Genomic DNA, 15530 nt, shown 5'->3' with positions numbered 1-15530 from the left:
TGGGACTGGACAGCACAGTTGTTTGCTGCCTTTAATGAGGATGAGCTTGGTGCAGCAACAAGAAAGCACAAATCATGGAGCTGCTGAGCTGGGAAGGTGCTGCTGGTGGCCGGTGCCGGTGGGACAGGTGTGCCTGAAGCCCTCCTGGAGCCATCAGCACTGCATGGCTTGCACAAAGCAGAGGTGCTGAGCCCCATGGCCTGATCCTGTGCTCAAGATGGCCACTGTGTCCTGGGAGAGCTGCTGCTGAGCCCCGGAGCAGCAGGTCCAGCCCTGAGCCTCACCCTGCCCAGCACTGCCACCAAGACAGGAATTAATCAGGGGATCTTTGCCGAGTTGTGCCACATGAACAGATTCACTTCTTTATTGCACTCTGTAGAAATGTCCCTGCTTCCTCCTTGAAAATGGGCTCTTTGGCCTCCCGGGCTGCGGTGCCACACATCACTTGGTATCTACCCTGATGCTGGCGTACTCGGAGCAGGCTGTGCCGGGGCTCCTGCTGCGCCGTGTGGCCGCAGGCAGGGGCTGCAGATCAGCGTAGTGGATTTCGTTGTCCTCCTTGCTGCTTTGCTGCGGAAGCACACACAAATAGTGAATATTGTCACTAGAAACATCTTGCAAAAACATAACCCAAATGGCAGGTTCAAGGTGGGACGGCGGTGCCACAGATGCGTGAGTGGCCCCACACCACGACACGGAGCATGCCAGCACCAAGCGCAGGCGGCCACTGCTCACCCAAGGCCCACCCCGGCCCCAGAGCCATGCGGAGTCCCTGCAAGCTGGGGCATCGCAGTAGGATGTTCTTCCCCACATTCACAGCTTATACTTACCTTGCTGGGCAGACCTGAGGCCTCTGCATCCAGGACTTCGCTGCTGGGGGGAGGAAGGATGGTCATTAGAGCTAAAGGACACCCAGCACAGCCCTCCTCAGTTCTCCTCCCAAATTTTAGCTGAGGTCTGTGACACATGGCCATACATAACACCCACGCTGAAGGCAGAGGGACAAGGCGATTTCTGTGCACCTGGGCTGGGCTCAGACACCGCGGTGAGGGACTGCAGGGAGCCCTCCATGCTGGGCACTGCCCAGGCACGCTCCTGTATACACACAGAACAGTGATGCACCTGGGAGCAAAGGGCGTTTTCTGGGGAAAAACACAGCTCCAGATGGAGGGGAGACCAGGATAAAGCAGGTTGACAACATAGTTCATTCATCTCATGGTGCAGAAGGAAGAGGCAGTGGGTACAAACCTGAGGGTGCTGGGGGGGGTCCCTGCACAGCACCACAGCGTCGGGGGTGAGAAGCTGCCCACGGCCACCGGCTTGTCCAGGCACCGTCTCTCCGTCTCGCCTCTGCGCTTCCTCCTGCACACGAAAAAGGCGACAAAGAGGCCGAGGAGGAGGAAGCAGAGGACGACAGCTGCAGCCACCGTGACGGGAATGAGAGATGTCTCTGTGGAGACAGAGCAGGAAGAGGGCGATGGGCATGGGGCAGCACAGACCCCACTGTGGGCAAGGCAGGGCTGTGGGACAAATCCTCAGGAGCTGTGTCCTGCGAGGCTGCACTCACCATACAGGGACACCTCTGTGCCACCTCCATGTCGAAACACCTCATCGCCACCCACCGATTTACTGAACTTCACGCAGTAATAGGTGCCAGAGTCCTCAGGCTGAACATCCCTGATGCGGATGGTGAAGTCTGTGTTGGACCCATCCACTGCCCTCGTCACACGGGGGAAGGAGCCCGTCTGCTCATAAACAGTCACGTTCCCGCTGCCCAAGCCCTTCAGCCACTTCACGGGGCCAGGGGGACTGACTCCAGATACGGTGCAGGTCAGGGTGAGTGTCCCCCCGGCTGCCACTGACACCTTGTCCTGGGGCTGTCGCAGCTGGAAGCCTGGATCCACCTGGGCACCCACACCTGGGCACAGTGACAGGAGGGTTTGGGGCTGAGGGATGGAGCGAGGTGAGCGCTTGCTCCACTCATCCCGAGCGGTGCAGGCAGAGCGGCCCCAGTTTGCTCCCAGTTTGCAGCTGAGAAATGTCCCTGAATATGGCAGAGACCAACCACAGGCACTACGTGTGGGAGACACGATTAAAAATGAACAAGGGGCAAATTTGCATCCCAGGCCACATCCTTAACACGAGGCGATGTGGGCGCTTGGATTCCGGGTAGGTACAGGGCAGCCAAGGGGAATTCCTGGCAGGAAAAACTCCCAAGTGCTGTTAAACATTAACGTTCTGCCAGCTCTGTACAACGGGAGCCAAAATCACTGGGCCTCTGCGAGGAAGCGGGTTCAGAGCCTGGGGCTGTGCTCAGCGGCCAGGAGCGGGCTCTGAGCGGGGATGTGCATCCCGGAGCTGAGCAGAGCCCCCAAACCCTCCTGCCCAAAGCCCCCGGCTACCTCCGGTACCAACCCAGCAGGGATCGGCTCCGCACACGCGGGGCTCAGTTCTGCACACCCGGGGCTCGGTAGTGTATATCCCGCCCGCTTTGGCCCCGACATCGCCGCGCAGCCCAAAAAGGGGTTCGGAGGAGGAAAGCCCCCCCACCCCTCCCGGTGTCTCTTTTTGCCGGCCCGACCCGTTAGCGATCCGTGGCGGCGGGCGGGCCTCCCCCGCGCCGTGACCCACCCCCGGGCAGCAGCGGCCGGCGGGGCAGGGACGCGGGGGGCTGGCGGGGGCTGGCCGGGGAGCTGCAGCCGCCGTCCCGCTCCGTACTCACCGCAGAGCCGCAGCGGGACGAGGCTGAGCGGCCCGAGCAGGAGCGGAGCCGCCGCAGAGACCGGGCGAGCCATGGGCACTGCCCCAGCTGGGGCTGCGGCGGCGGGACGGGAGAAGGAGAAGCTGCGCAGGAAACGGTAGGCGAGCGGCCGGGAACGCCTTCGGTGCCTGCCCCGGGGCGGGCGGGGGCAGCGGCGGAGCCGCCCGGGAGCTCCGCGGAACTCAGCCCGGACGGGACCATCGCATCACCCCCAGCGCGGGGGCTGCACTGGGCGCGGGGCAGGAGCGCAGCTCGGAGCCCCTGCTCCGGGAGCCGCAGCGGTGGCTGCGGGGGGCTCAGGGGAAGCCCCGGCCGAGCTCTGGGCCATTGGAGACGCCCGCCTGTGTCATGACCCTGCTGGCAATGCTGGGTGTCCCTGCGACACCCTGGGGTGCCGAGCCGTGGGCTGGTCACGCGTGGAAGAGCAGGCCAGATCGGGACCCCTGCCTCTGGCTGCCCGGTGCTGGTGGCCGTGGCTGTGGCACACGTCTGTGTGGAGAGTGGGAGCGACAACCCTGGCGAGAACCAGCCTCATGACGTGTAAACACCATAGGAACCAGTGGGACTTCTGCAAGGGGTCTGTGGCTGGTGATGAACCGCTTCCTTCCCCTTTGCCGGGCGATAGCCCAGCACTAGTTGAGCTTAGCTGAGCTGAGCTGAGCCGAGCTGAGGTGAGCCAAGCCGAGCCGTTGGGAAGGGGCTGTGGGACTCATGATGGCTCCAGTGACACAGGCGCTGCTGCTTGCCTGCCTGATGCTGCTCTTGCTCCGGCGAGCCCCGGGTAAGTGGGGACCCACACAGCCCCACATCGCTGGCAGGGCCACCCTTCCCTGTGCCCACAGGGGTCTGGGGCTCTTCTCTCACTGCCTCCCAGATTGCTTTTATCCCCAGCCAAAGACTTTTATTTACTCCAGCACGTCCCGGGGGCCCCGGGCCCTCCTCATTCTGCAGTCCCCAGCAGTGCCAGCTGCTCCACGGGATGAGGAATGGGGATATCTCTCTGTCCCCTGCTTTGGACTCAGGGCTGGGGGTCTGGCAATGCCCTGTGCTGTGCTGCAGCTACAGGGATCAGCCCCAAACCCTCCTGTCACTATGCCCAGGTGTGGGTGCCCAGGTGGATCCAGGCTTCCAGCTGCGACAGCCCCAGGACAAGGTGTCAGTGGCAGCCGGGGAGACGCTCACCCTGAACTGCACCATATCTGGAGTCAGTCCCCCTGGCCCCGTGAAGTGGCTGAAGGGCTGGGGCAGCAGGAACATGACTGTTTATGACCTGGTGGGCTCCTTCCCCCGTGTGACAAGGGCAGTGGATGGGTCCGACACAGACTTCACCATCCACATCAGGGATGTTCAGCCCGAGGACTCCGGCACCTATTACTGCGTGAAGTTCAGTAAATCGCTGAGCGGTGATGGGGTCCTTCAGCGTGGAAGTGGCACAGAGGTGTCCGTGCAGGGTGAGTGGGGCTCCCAGAGCTCCTGGGGGATCCAGCCCTGCTGGGCGTAGCCCCCCAGCCCATCCCAGCCCAGGCGACTCTGCTCAGGGTGAGCGGGGACGGGGAAGGGGCTCTGGGGCCATCACCAGGAGAGGGTCCCCTGGGCACATCTGTGTCCCCATGGGAACCCCTCTCCCTGCAGCCCTGGGGCTGGGGGGTGGCAGATCCCGCTCTACAGCCCCACGCTTCTCCCTGCAGCCAAACCCAGCGCCCCAGCTGTGTCCGGGCCCGACCGCAGAGCGGGGCCGGGGCAGTCGCTGCCTTTCACCTGCACGTCTGGAGGGTTCTTCCCCGAAGACATCAGCGTGAAATGGCTCAAGGACAAGGCCCTGATCACGTCTCAGCCACCCCAGATCAACCCTGGGCAGATGAAATTCTCCTTCGATATGTCCAGCACCGTGACGGTGACGCTGCAGGAGGGCGACATCCGCTCGCAACTCATCTGCAGAGTGCAGCACCCCACACTGGAGGACCCGTTGGATGGGACCTACCCGCTCAGCAGAGCCCTGCGAGGTGAGGGCTGGGGGCACCGGCCCCTGGGGTGTCCAGTCCTGGGGGGTGTGGGGCACCCCATGGGCAGCTGGGTGGGGGGACCCTGTTAGCTGGTGCTGCTTTTCTTCCCAGTGTCCCCCAGAGTCCAGGTGGTCATGGACCCATCAAGCCCCGTTAAGGTGAACCAGACCGTGAACTTCACCTGCCATGTGAAGAGGTTTTACCCAGGAGACGTGACCGTCACCTGGCTGGAGAACGGGACGGAGCTGAAGGTTCAGAACGTCTCCCGGGCGATGGAGACCCCCCAGGGCTTGTTTGAGCTGAGGAGCCTGTTGGAGGTCCAGGCGACGGAGGAGAAGAACGGGTCTGTGTTCACCTGCCGTGTGGTGCACGATGCCCAGGACCCCGTCACCAGTATGGCCACCCTGCAGATTGTCCCGCTGTCCAAGGAGGGACAGGGGGACTGGTCCCAAACAGATAACGGTGTGTGAGAGTTGCTGGGTCCCTGCCGTGGCAGGGGGATGTGGGATCCCTGTCCTCAAGCCCCGGCCACTAACGTCCCCTGTCCCCACTGCAGGTGTGAACCTTCTGGCCAGCCCCGTCCTGTGGCTTGGCATCCTGCTGGAGAAGGGGCTCCTCGGCGGCCTCCTCATCTTCCTCTTCAAGCGCGGGAGGGCATGAGAGAGAAACGCTGGGGCTGCCGCCCCGTTCTGCTCCTTGTCCGCCCGAACCTTTGTCTTGTGTACCTGGAAATAAACGGGCCGGTGTGCACAGGCTGCCATGGGATGCTCTGCGCCGCCGGTCCCCGCTGCCCGGCCTTGCCCGCAGCCCGCACCGAGGCTGCGCACACCGGGGCTGCTCTCTGCACACCCGGTGCTCCGCTCTGCACACCGGGAGCTCGGTGTTGCACACCCGGTGCCTGGTTCTCACACGCGGGGCTGGTCTCTGCACACCCGGGGCTGGTGTCCGCACACCCGGGGCTGGTGTCCGCACACCCGGTGCCCGGTTCCCCGCACCCGGTGCTCGGTTCCGCGCAGCCCCTGACACCGCCGGGCCGCCAGGGGTCGCTGTGCGCTGCGCCCGGCGGTGTTTCCGCCCGGGGTGGGTTGGGCGGCGCACGCGGGGCGGGGCGGGGCGGGAGCGGCGCCCGGCGGGTTTACGGCGCTGCACCGCGGCAAGATGGCGGACAGGGAGGAGGCGCTGAGGGAGTTCGTGGCCGTGACCGGCGTCGAGGAGGAGCGAGCGCGGTTCTTCCTGGAGTCCGCCGGCTGGGACCTCCAGGTAGCGCCGCCGCCTCTCCGCTCGCTTCCGCTCTCCTGGGGTCCGGCCCGCTGAGGGGACTCGGCGGGGTCGCGGGCCTGGAGCCCGCGGCGGGGGAGGAGGAGGCGCCGGGCCGGGAGCTCGGGCCTCGCCGAGCTGTGGGGAGCGGGCTCAGCTGGGGCCGCGGCTGCGAGGGCTGGTTGGGGTCGCGGCCCGTCTCGGTTCTATCGTTAATTTGGACGTGGCTCATTTCCAACCAGGGCCGAGGAACCGGCGGGTTCGGGGATTTTCTGGGTTTCTCTCGGTTTTCCGTGGGCCTTCATGAGGTTGTTAGTGCTGCCGTGTTTGTGCCGCCATCAGTTAAGCTTCGGCACCCCGAGAACGGGGGCGATCGGCCCTCACGCCGACCTGTGCCGTCTCCTTCAAACAATCTGCCCGTGGTTAATTAACTCCCAGTCCACGCATGTCTGTTGCAAAAGCAGCTGATTCAGAACAGTAATTTTAGCATAACCCCTATAGAAATGCTGCAGAATAAAAGCTTACAGTTGCACGTACCTGCCCTGGTGAGTGTCCTGCCATAACAAAGCCAAACTTTGGGAATTGGTAAAGCCTCGTCTTTGCTGTGACCTCCAAAGGGGAAATGGCACAAAATGGCTCTAGTGTTGGTGTACCTTAAGAGCTCCAACGTGACAGAAGCTTCATTTGTGTTCGTGGCTTGTTTCTGCCTTTATTCTGGAATATTTGCTCTCTTCCTGAGAAGCTCCTGTGGTTTTCCTTTGCAGATCGCACTTGCTAGTTTCTATGAGGACGGGGGTGACGAGGACATTCTGACTCTTCCCCAGCCCACACCAAGTTCTGTATCCAGAAGCTCCACATCCAGGTGAGGAGGGAACTTCGCCTCAGGCCGGTCTGTGTATCAGTGGCTAGGAAACATGACAGTGGAAACCATTTGTGTGAAAATGCAGGCTCTGTCTCAAGCATTGCTGGATATTCATTTTCAGGAGAAATAACTCTGTGTTAGGTCTGCTTTACCTCGAGTGGCTCTCTAGAAATAGTGGAAACCTCAGCATTTATAACCCGTGAGCGTAGATGTTATTGCACAACTAATCCAAAGATCAGTTAAGGCAGCTTGCCGTATGACTCAGGAAAAACTTGATTTGTTTTTTGAGCTTAGAAGACAATCAATTGGTGGTGCTTTCATTTGAGCAGATTGTATCTCCATGGGAAAAAATTCTGATTTTCTGTGACACCTGACCTGATCAAGTTGAGCACTTTACAAAAATAAGTTCATTTTGCATTACCAGATCCCTGTGCAGTAGGGAAATACCACGCAGGTTTAAAGAGGAGGAGTTACTGACTGTATCTTGAAGGAAAAGCTCTCAGTTCAGATGTTGGTCTGTACTGGAGGGGAGCCCTGTTCCAATTTGGATCACAGGCAGAAACAACCCGTGGGGAGGGATGTGGGGCTGGAGGAGAATGCTGTGCAGGTTTGAGTGTGTCAGCTCTGTGAAAGGGAACAAAATCCAGACATGAGCAGGGCTGGTGGCTGACCAACCGTGCTGTGCTGCAGCCGCTGCCAGAGCCGCTTCCGCTCCTGTTTGCTGCGGGTGTAGCCAGCAGAGAGGTGCAAGAGCTCGGTTCATCCCGGTCAAACCAGCACTGCCCCGTCATTTCATAGAGTGATGAATCAGAACTGAAAAGTAGTACAGAGTCAACCGAGCTGCTGCGTGCGGGAGCTTTTGTGTACATGGTTGGAACGTGTCACAGGGCTGATGTGCTACTCTGGTTGATTTTGCAGTGACCACAGAGTAACATCGTTTCGAGACCTTGTTCATGCGCAGGAGGAGGATGATGAAGAGGAGGAGGGACAGCGGTGAGTTTTTACTTAAAGACTTAAAACCTCCGTGTGCATCCCTGCCCTTTTGTGATGGCTTACCACTTGTGCAGAGGTTGGCTTTCTTTAAAGAAGATTTAAGTTGATACAAAATTGCTGTAGTGAAAAATCTCAGGTGGCACAGAAAGGTTGGGCAGTGTGAAGTCTGTGTACGCGCACGTGCTCAGCGGGGCTGCGTAGCACCAGTTTGCATCACTGAATTGTGCGATTGAGAGAAAGCCTGAGGTAGGCTGTGGAAGTTGTAGGTCAGGAACAGAAAAAAAAAAGCTCAGATCATCACTTGTGTCCATAGAGAACAGTGTGGGAATAATGCAGGGATTGTTTTTATTTCTGCTTGAGGTTTTGGTTGTGGTTTTGTTTGGGTTTGTGGGGGTTTTTTTGGTTGGGGTTTTTTTAGGTGCTGCTTAAGGGTAATGTAGCGGAGGTGGAAGGAGGAATTTAGGTTCCCTTTCCAAGGGGATCATGGCATAGTAGTGGGAAAGCTGTCTGTGGTGTCAGCTGCAAGTAGTTAAATACCCTCGGGGTCAAGGGCAAGGGAAATGGGGTGGAACTGAGGGGTGCCGAGGTGGCTCAGCCGGGCTGGGCTGCACGCTCTCCTGCAGCCAGACCCAAGCTTGCTCTGTGTTGTGACCCAGCTAGAAGCTGATGAACCCAATCTTCCAGAAGTGCTTAATTGCACTTCACTGACTGCCTTCATTGCTTCCAGTTCAGATCCGTCCCATGCGTGGTGATCTCTGTGTGGCACGACCATGTGCCTTCCCTCAAAATACTGGTTGGGTGTTGCCCACCTTCCACCTGACAGGTCATAGACTTGCTGGAAGCCTTGTTGAGCTTGGTATTATAGCTGGTACTAGCTCATGAAACTGAGCCTTAGTATGGGTTGTTTCTCTTGCTATGGATGAGAGGATTATTATCATGTTATTGAGGTAATTTTCAGTAACTGACATAAAACCAAAGCTTCTGCATTACAGGAACTTGTAGGTGGCTACAGCAGGAGATAATATTGGTAGCAGCTGAGCACAAGCACAGATGTCTCTTCCAGTAGTAGCAAATATTTGTAGATCCAAGCTGTTCCATTAAACTGTACAAAAATGAACTGAATCCTGATGTAAAGCTAACGTACCCTGTCATGTGTGCACTGGTTTTGGCAGGACAGAGTTAATTTTCTCCACAAGAGCTGGTGTGCTGGAAACAGGGCTGATAACCCAGGGATGTTTTTGTTATCACTGAGTGGTGCTTGCACAGCGTCAAGGCCTTTTCTGCTCCCCACCCTGCCAGTGAGCAGGCTGGGGGTGCACAAGGACTTTGGGGTGACGTGAATATGACAGCTGACCCCACTGACCAAGGGATATTCCACACCATGTGGCAATAAAATTTGTGGGTAAGGTTGTCAGGGGGGCTGCTGCTTGGAGACTGGCTGGGCATCCATTGGTTGGTGCTGACCAATTGTTTTCATTTGGATCACTTGTCTTGCCTGGGTTTTATTTCTCCCTCTGTCTTATTTTCCTTTTTGTTACAATTTATTATTATTATTTATTTCAATTATTTAGCTGTTTTTATCTCAACCCACAAGTTTTCTCACTTTTACCTTTCCGATTCTCTTCCCCCCATCCTACTGGAGGGGAATGAGCGAGTGGCTGCGTGGTGCTTGGCTGCTGGCCGTGGTTAAACCACCACGACATGTGTCTCCTGGAGAAGCTGCGGTCCAGCCTCACGCAGGAGCCGTGTGCTTTCTGTCAGGTTTTACGCCGGCGGCTCAGAGAGGAGCGGACAGCAGATTGTTGGTCCTCCGAGGAAGAAGAGTCCCAACGAGCTGGTGGAGGATCTGTTCAAAGGAGCGAAGGAGCACGGGGCAGTGGCGGTTGACCGGACAGCCAAGAGCGGCGGCGAGAGCAGCAAACCTAAAGTGAGGAGTGCGAGTTCTCCTTCCTTCTGTTCCCTGTGTCGGTCATCACCTGTGTGTGGCTCCCACCATGACAGCGATTTGGCGCTGTAGAGTCCCGAATTCTCTTAAAAGAACAGCTCAGTCTGGGCTCCTCTCTCAGTGAAGCTCCAAGTCCTGTGTCACAGCGGCAAGAAAAGCTGCTCTCTTGTGCCCTATTTCTTAACTTGTTCAAGCTGGTGACTGTGCCTGCAGGACAGCACATGTTGCCGCTGCCACGAAGCCCCCATGCTCACCAGTAACGGTGTTGGGGAGGGGGCAGCAAGCTGGCCGGGGTCTGTGTCACTGTGTAATCTCTGCCTGCCCTCTGTCCTGCAGCCTTTCGCGGGGGGAGGGTATCGCCTCGGGGCCACTCCAGAGGAGGAGTCCGCTTACGTGGCAGGAGAGAGGAGATCCAACTCTGCCCAGGACGTGAGTATCTGTTCCATTTTGGAGATGTCACCTGAGGGATTTATCTGCTAGAGTTATGCAGCTTGTGAGCCCACAGAGTTCTAAAGCTTGATAGAAATTTGAGAGGACAGAAGTGTGGTAAATCCCGCTTCTCTTGAGTTTTCTGATTAGAGAAGGGTAGATGTGTTGGTCTTGGATAAGGAGCTTTTTTTGTTAAGAATCTGAGTGTTCCTTAGAAGTGTGGATTGTGAAAAATAGTGTGCAAAGAGCACTGGGTGATTAACTCTTCTTTATCCGCTGAGTAGATGTGGAGCTCACAGCATTGCTGCAAGTTTTTCTCGTGCTTCCTTTGTCAGCAAATACCCATCTAGGCCTTGGTCAGAGCTTAGTTTGGGCTCCTTGCCCAGCACACACTTGGCTTTTGAACCATATTTATCACAAAGGGGTCTGTGGTGCCACCTTCTAGGCACTGGTGTATGACCATTACAATAGCCAGTGCTTTGGGTTTTTCTCTCAGCCCAGAGGAACCTGGCTGGAACACTTTGTGCAGCTCAAAATTCCTCTTCCAGTCAGGAACTTTTCACTTTGTGTCCAGTTGTTGTTCTTACCAAGCTGCTTCAGTGAGGCTGATTGTTTTTGGGGGGCTGCTGCAGGTCCATGTTGTGCTGAAGCTCTGGAAGAGTGGATTCAGTCTGGACAGTGGAGAACTGAGGAGCTACCAGGATCCGTCCAACGCCCAGTTTCTTGATGATATCCGCAGAGGGTAGGTAGCGAGAGGGGGGAGAACAAACAGCTGTTTTCTGAAACAAGCATTTGTGGAACTCAGGATGCTGAATCAGTGGCACATTTCACCTGAGATTTCTTAAAAGAGCTGGATTCTTAGTATGGAAACCATGGGAGGGCAGACTTGAACATTTACTGCAGATAAGTGGGAAGTGGCTTTAGTTTGTAGGAAGCCTTGGGAGTTCAAAATGTGAACAAACAGACATTTATATTTGGTCTGAGAATTTGTCATGCATCACATCACTCCAGGTAAAGGCCAGGGAAAAGTAACCTTTAATTTGTGCCGGTTAGTGGGGAAGCGTCCATCTGCCCTCTTAATTAAGACAGAGCTCGCTGTGATTCCTGGAGTTCCAGACGTCTGCGGTTGGCACTTTTTCTCCCCAGTTTCCTGGCCGGTTTCCCGAGGCAGCTGCCTGAGGCCGCTCTCTTTGCAGGGAAGTCCCGGCAGAGCTGCGCAGGTTGGCACGGGGCGGGCAAGTGAACCTGGACATGGAGGATCACCGTGATGAGGAGTATGTGAAACCCAAAAGTGTCTTTAAAGCTTTCACTGGAGAAGGACAGAAGCTGGGCAGGTGAGGAGACAGCAGTGCTGGTTTGCTGCCTGTATGAGGTGAAAGTCGCTCTAGGGTTTTGCTGGGTTGATCCTTTTGATTCATTGTTCTGAAGAACAGGCGCTCTGTGCCTGTGGTGCAGGATCCGTTCCTCCAAGAGAGGAAATGAGGCTGTGAGCTGGCTCAGCCTGTCCACGGCAGGACATCCTGAGTTTGGAACCACCATGGTGTGTCACACAGAAGCAGTGTTTCCAAGTTACGCTGCCCTTTTAACAGCTCCTCGTGTCTCCCTGTTTGCAGCACCGTGCCGCAGGTGATGGGCACCAGCTCGCCGGCCCAGCAGGCAGCCAACGAAGCCAAAGCCAGTTCTGCCATTGCCATTGATGAGTCACAGCCCATTACCAACATCCAAATCCGGCTCGCGGATGGTGGGCGACTGGTCCAGAAGTTCAACCACAATCACAGGTACAAATAAAACCGGAAATAACAGGTTACTAACTGGGAAAGCCTGGATGACACTGCAAACTGTGCACAGATGGAGCAGATGTTAGAATCCTGGCTAGCCTGCTGAAGGGACCTCTGGAGATCCTTCTCTGTAGGTGATGATGAACACAATTGTTGTGGGGTTTTAAGGCAGCTATTAACTGTCGGAAGGGTAGGATTTGCTTTCCAAATAGTGATGGATTATAGCCAGTGATGCTGTGCCTGGGAGCTTCAGTATCATCAGTGGAACTTTCCTTAATGTCACCTATATAAAAAAAAAAAAACAAAACGAAACAATCTCTTCTAAGGGCTTTAGAAACTGTCAGATAATTAGGAATTTGGCTTGATTGTTCTGACTCTCCGTTCAGACCTTCCTGCTGGCTGAAGGGAGCGCCAGGGGGTGCGCATACAGCAGCGGGTCCCCTTGGATGAGCAAAGCTGGTTTATACACCCTGCGGCCTTGTCAGACTTCTCCTGAAGTCCTTCTCGCCTCCCTGGTCTCAGAGTGTGGCCAGTTGGTTATACTTACCTGTCCAGTTTTTGTAAGAGAATCAAGAGTGATGCAATAAGTTACAAAAACCTTTGGTGATGAGGTGCAGGAAATGGATGCGGTGTCATTGTTGTGGCTGCTCGTGGGAGTTGAGCTCATCCTGGTTATGCCGTGTGTGATGAGCTCAGTCACTTGCAGCAGCCAGTGTCAACCAGTTTGTTAATCTCTTCATCTTGAAGGGTTCAGCAGCCTTCAGGTAGCCGCCTGACAACACAAATGTTCCTGTTGGGCGCCTTGAAAGAACATTTAGCTGAAAATCTTTAATCTATAGAGCAGCTTGTGTTATTTCACCAAACAGGAGCTTACAGAGGAGCAGGTTAAATCGGAATTGTCCGGCCATGGCCTCTGCTGTTTGCTGAAGAAAAAATACAGTGGCTGCAGTGTTGGGTGCTCTGGGAAGGGTGATTTTGGGCTGTTGCCACGTGCTTTCACGGGATGTTCAGTAACAGGATCCCCCCGTGTGTCTGATCCCTTTGGACAGGGTCCGCGACATCCGGCTCTTCATAGTGGACGCCCGGCCAGCCATGGCAGCCACCAGCTTCGTCCTCATGACCACCTTCCCCAACAAAGAGCTCACTGACGAGAACCAGACCCTGAAGGAAGCCAACCTGCTCAACGCCGTCATCGTGCAGCGGTTGACATAGAGGAACGTGCCTCCGGTCACCTGCAGCGCACACCTGTCGTCTGGTCCTGTGCGTACACCCGCTCCGCACAGGCTCGCATCTCCTCCTAGCTCTGGGTTCTTAGGTCTTGGTTGGACTTTTTTTCTCTTTAGTTGCATTTCCCTTTTTTTTTTTTTTTTTTTTTTTGTGAGGATGATCAGTGGACTTTAAAATAAATAAATGAAACAAATCCGTTTTGAAAGGAGCTGCAGCCTATTGTGCCACAAATTCTCCCAGGAGATTTGAGTTACTTTTGTGGATTGTGTTACTGTGCTTGTAGAGGGAAGGTAAAAGGGGGAAGGGAGCTCCCGGGGAGCAGTTTCCATCCAGCCAACTGACTGCTCATCTCAGTCTCTTCACTCTTCCCTCTCCTCCAGGGACTGCTGCAGAGTACTCCCTTTATTTTCGCACATTAAATATAAAATATATGAGAATGGGTGATCTCATGGTCAGGACAATGGTTACACCACTGTAAAAGCGTTGTGGTGGAAGTCTGTGTGAAACAGCTCTTGCTCAGTGTGGGGAAAACACCGATGTGTGTGCAGGTACAAGGTTTAATGCTCTTCCTGGGCTTTTCTGGAAAGTTCTGACTGTCCTTCCCTCAGCAGGACTCTCGGGGTGTTCACTGCTCTGCCTGCAGTTTTAATTTGCTGTATTGCATTTCTCTGAGAAACCCAACTCGCTGCTGACTTCTTTCCAAGAAGGCACAGAGCTGAATCAGCTTCAAGTGACTGAAAGTAAAAGGCAAACAGAGTTTATCTTACTGGAAAGCAAGTTTTATTTTAAGAGGTGAATTACTGAGGTGATGGCAACACCTCAGGTGGAACAACTCAAGGCTGTAGCATCCTTTTGATGAATTTCCTCTGCTCTGCTGAGGACTAACACAGCCAAACACCTGGAGTTCTCCAGCTTTGGTCTGTTCTGTTTGTGTTCTGGGCTCACGTCTCCATATCTGTCCTTTGAACAGAATCCTGTGGGTGAATTCGTTATCCCTGCGAGGGACAGGCAGCGCCGCTGTAGCGGTGCTAGTTTCTGTCTGGTGTTGTGCCACGGTGCTCTGCACCGACCTGCGGTGGTTCTGCTGCCCCGGCCTTCGGAGCCGAACCGTGAGCCATCGGCTGCCGGGAGCTGCTGCGCTCTGTGTCCCCACTCAGCTCTCTGAGGTCCCAGGTCCCTACCATGGTGCCAGCGCAGGAGCAGCCATGGGGACACAGGCTGGGGAGGGATGGCAGGTTGGGCAGGTTTGGCACGAGGAACTCGCTTGGCTGCCTGCGCTAATCATCCAGACCTTGGCAAGGGCATTCGGACAGCAGTTCCTCAGCTGAGAGCTGAATTAACTTCCATTTCTCATTACTAAATGGATAAATAATGTACGTAGCAGCAAATTTGTAAATTATTGTGAAAATTAACATTAAAAGCCCGCAAAATAGGAAAAGAGTGTTTGACCCTTTCTAATAGCGGCTGCCATCTGTTTTTGTATTTTGGATGATGTACATGTGGGTGTCTCTTCTTACTGCTTTGGGTTGCAACGCTGAGCTGTCTTCAGCTGAATGAGATTAAAAATCTCACTGCATTTTTAAAGATGATTTTTTTTCTGCCAGGCGAACTGGGGATTTGCCTGCTTGTATCACCGCATGTCGGTATTGTGAGCACTTAGTCACCTGTGTGACCCAGTACGGAGAGAATTTGGAACGGGAATTTCCCTCAGAGCTAAAAATAGTCACAGCTGCCTCGTGGGAAGTCACTAATTTGTAATTGTTCATCAGGGGAGTTTTGTATCCTGATCTCCATGTGCGCCACTTTGGGGACCTGGGACAACATGTCCCAGCATGCTGGGCAGGATATGCTGCTAGAGCCAGAGGGAAAGTTTATCTACAGATTGTAGATCGTTTGTCTCCTGCCGTGGTTGGCTGGTGGCATCAGGACCATGGTGGTGACCAGCTGGTGGCTGCGGTGTTTGGCTGGATGAGACAGACACATTGGTGGCCCCAAATTAAACGAGGGTTGACAGCCAAACAGCAACTTATCACCCTGCTAACCCAAGCAGTTTTGTTGTGCAGATTCTGCTCAGCGCTGGGAAGCGTCGCATCCAGGTTTCCTCTCAGCTCTGACTGCCAGTGGGACAGAAAAGTGCTAAATTCAGCAGGGTTCTGGGTTTGGAGACATTTCTCCACCAAGAAAAGTGGGTTTTCCCGGAGCCAGAGGGTGGCACTGCTGCAGAGATGCCACTTGTCACCTCGGAGCTCCTGCTGAGGAACCTGCAGCTCCTGCT

General features: G+C 55.5%; 3 protein-coding genes across 7 annotated transcripts; 2 read left to right on the top strand and 1 right to left on the bottom strand.

The window, feature by feature from the left end:
* Positions 1-333: 333 nt before the first annotated feature.
* Positions 334-3129, bottom strand: LOC110356070 (signal-regulatory protein beta-1-like). Of its 4 annotated transcripts, none has more exons than XM_065032199.1 (5): positions 2723-3129; positions 1568-1946; positions 1249-1450; positions 831-873; positions 334-570 (listed from the first exon to the last, which is right to left on the bottom strand). In XM_065032199.1, the coding sequence occupies exons 1-5, from the start codon at positions 2960-2962 to the stop codon at positions 442-444; spliced, it is 993 nt and encodes a 330-aa protein (XP_064888271.1). In that variant the 5' UTR covers positions 2963-3129; the 3' UTR covers positions 334-441. The 4 variants fall into 4 exon arrangements, with proteins under 4 accessions (XP_064888271.1, XP_064888272.1, XP_064888273.1 ...); XM_065032200.1 differs by having other exon boundaries at positions 831-870; XM_065032201.1 differs by having other exon boundaries at positions 1568-1918; positions 2723-2887.
* LOC102084948 (tyrosine-protein phosphatase non-receptor type substrate 1) lies at positions 2699-5514 on the top strand. 2 transcript variants are annotated; one of them, XM_065032197.1, is made up of 5 exons: positions 2699-2858; positions 3862-4212; positions 4450-4764; positions 4876-5226; positions 5321-5514. In XM_065032197.1, the coding sequence occupies exons 2-5, from the start codon at positions 4017-4019 to the stop codon at positions 5422-5424; spliced, it is 966 nt and encodes a 321-aa protein (XP_064888269.1). In that variant the 5' UTR covers positions 2699-2858; positions 3862-4016; the 3' UTR covers positions 5425-5514. The 2 variants fall into 2 exon arrangements, with proteins under 2 accessions (XP_064888269.1, XP_021138086.2); XM_021282411.2 differs by lacking the exon at positions 2699-2858 and adding an exon at positions 3287-3542.
* A 337-nt stretch (positions 5515-5851) lies between these two features.
* Positions 5852-14693, top strand: NSFL1C (NSFL1 cofactor). The gene is made up of 9 exons (XM_065032198.1): positions 5852-6024; positions 6786-6883; positions 7802-7876; positions 9638-9803; positions 10158-10250; positions 10883-10992; positions 11447-11584; positions 11864-12028; positions 13078-14693. The coding sequence occupies exons 1-9, from the start codon at positions 5923-5925 to the stop codon at positions 13238-13240; spliced, it is 1110 nt and encodes a 369-aa protein (XP_064888270.1). The 5' UTR covers positions 5852-5922; the 3' UTR covers positions 13241-14693.
* Positions 14694-15530: the final 837 nt, after the last annotated feature.

Source organism: Columba livia, chromosome 16 (genome assembly GCF_036013475.1).
Source record: "Columba livia isolate bColLiv1 breed racing homer chromosome 16, bColLiv1.pat.W.v2, whole genome shotgun sequence".
Classification (NCBI taxonomy): domain Eukaryota; kingdom Metazoa; phylum Chordata; class Aves; order Columbiformes; family Columbidae; genus Columba; species Columba livia.
The sequence above is the reverse complement of the archived record's forward strand: the minus strand, read 5'-3'. Positions and strand labels throughout refer to the sequence as shown.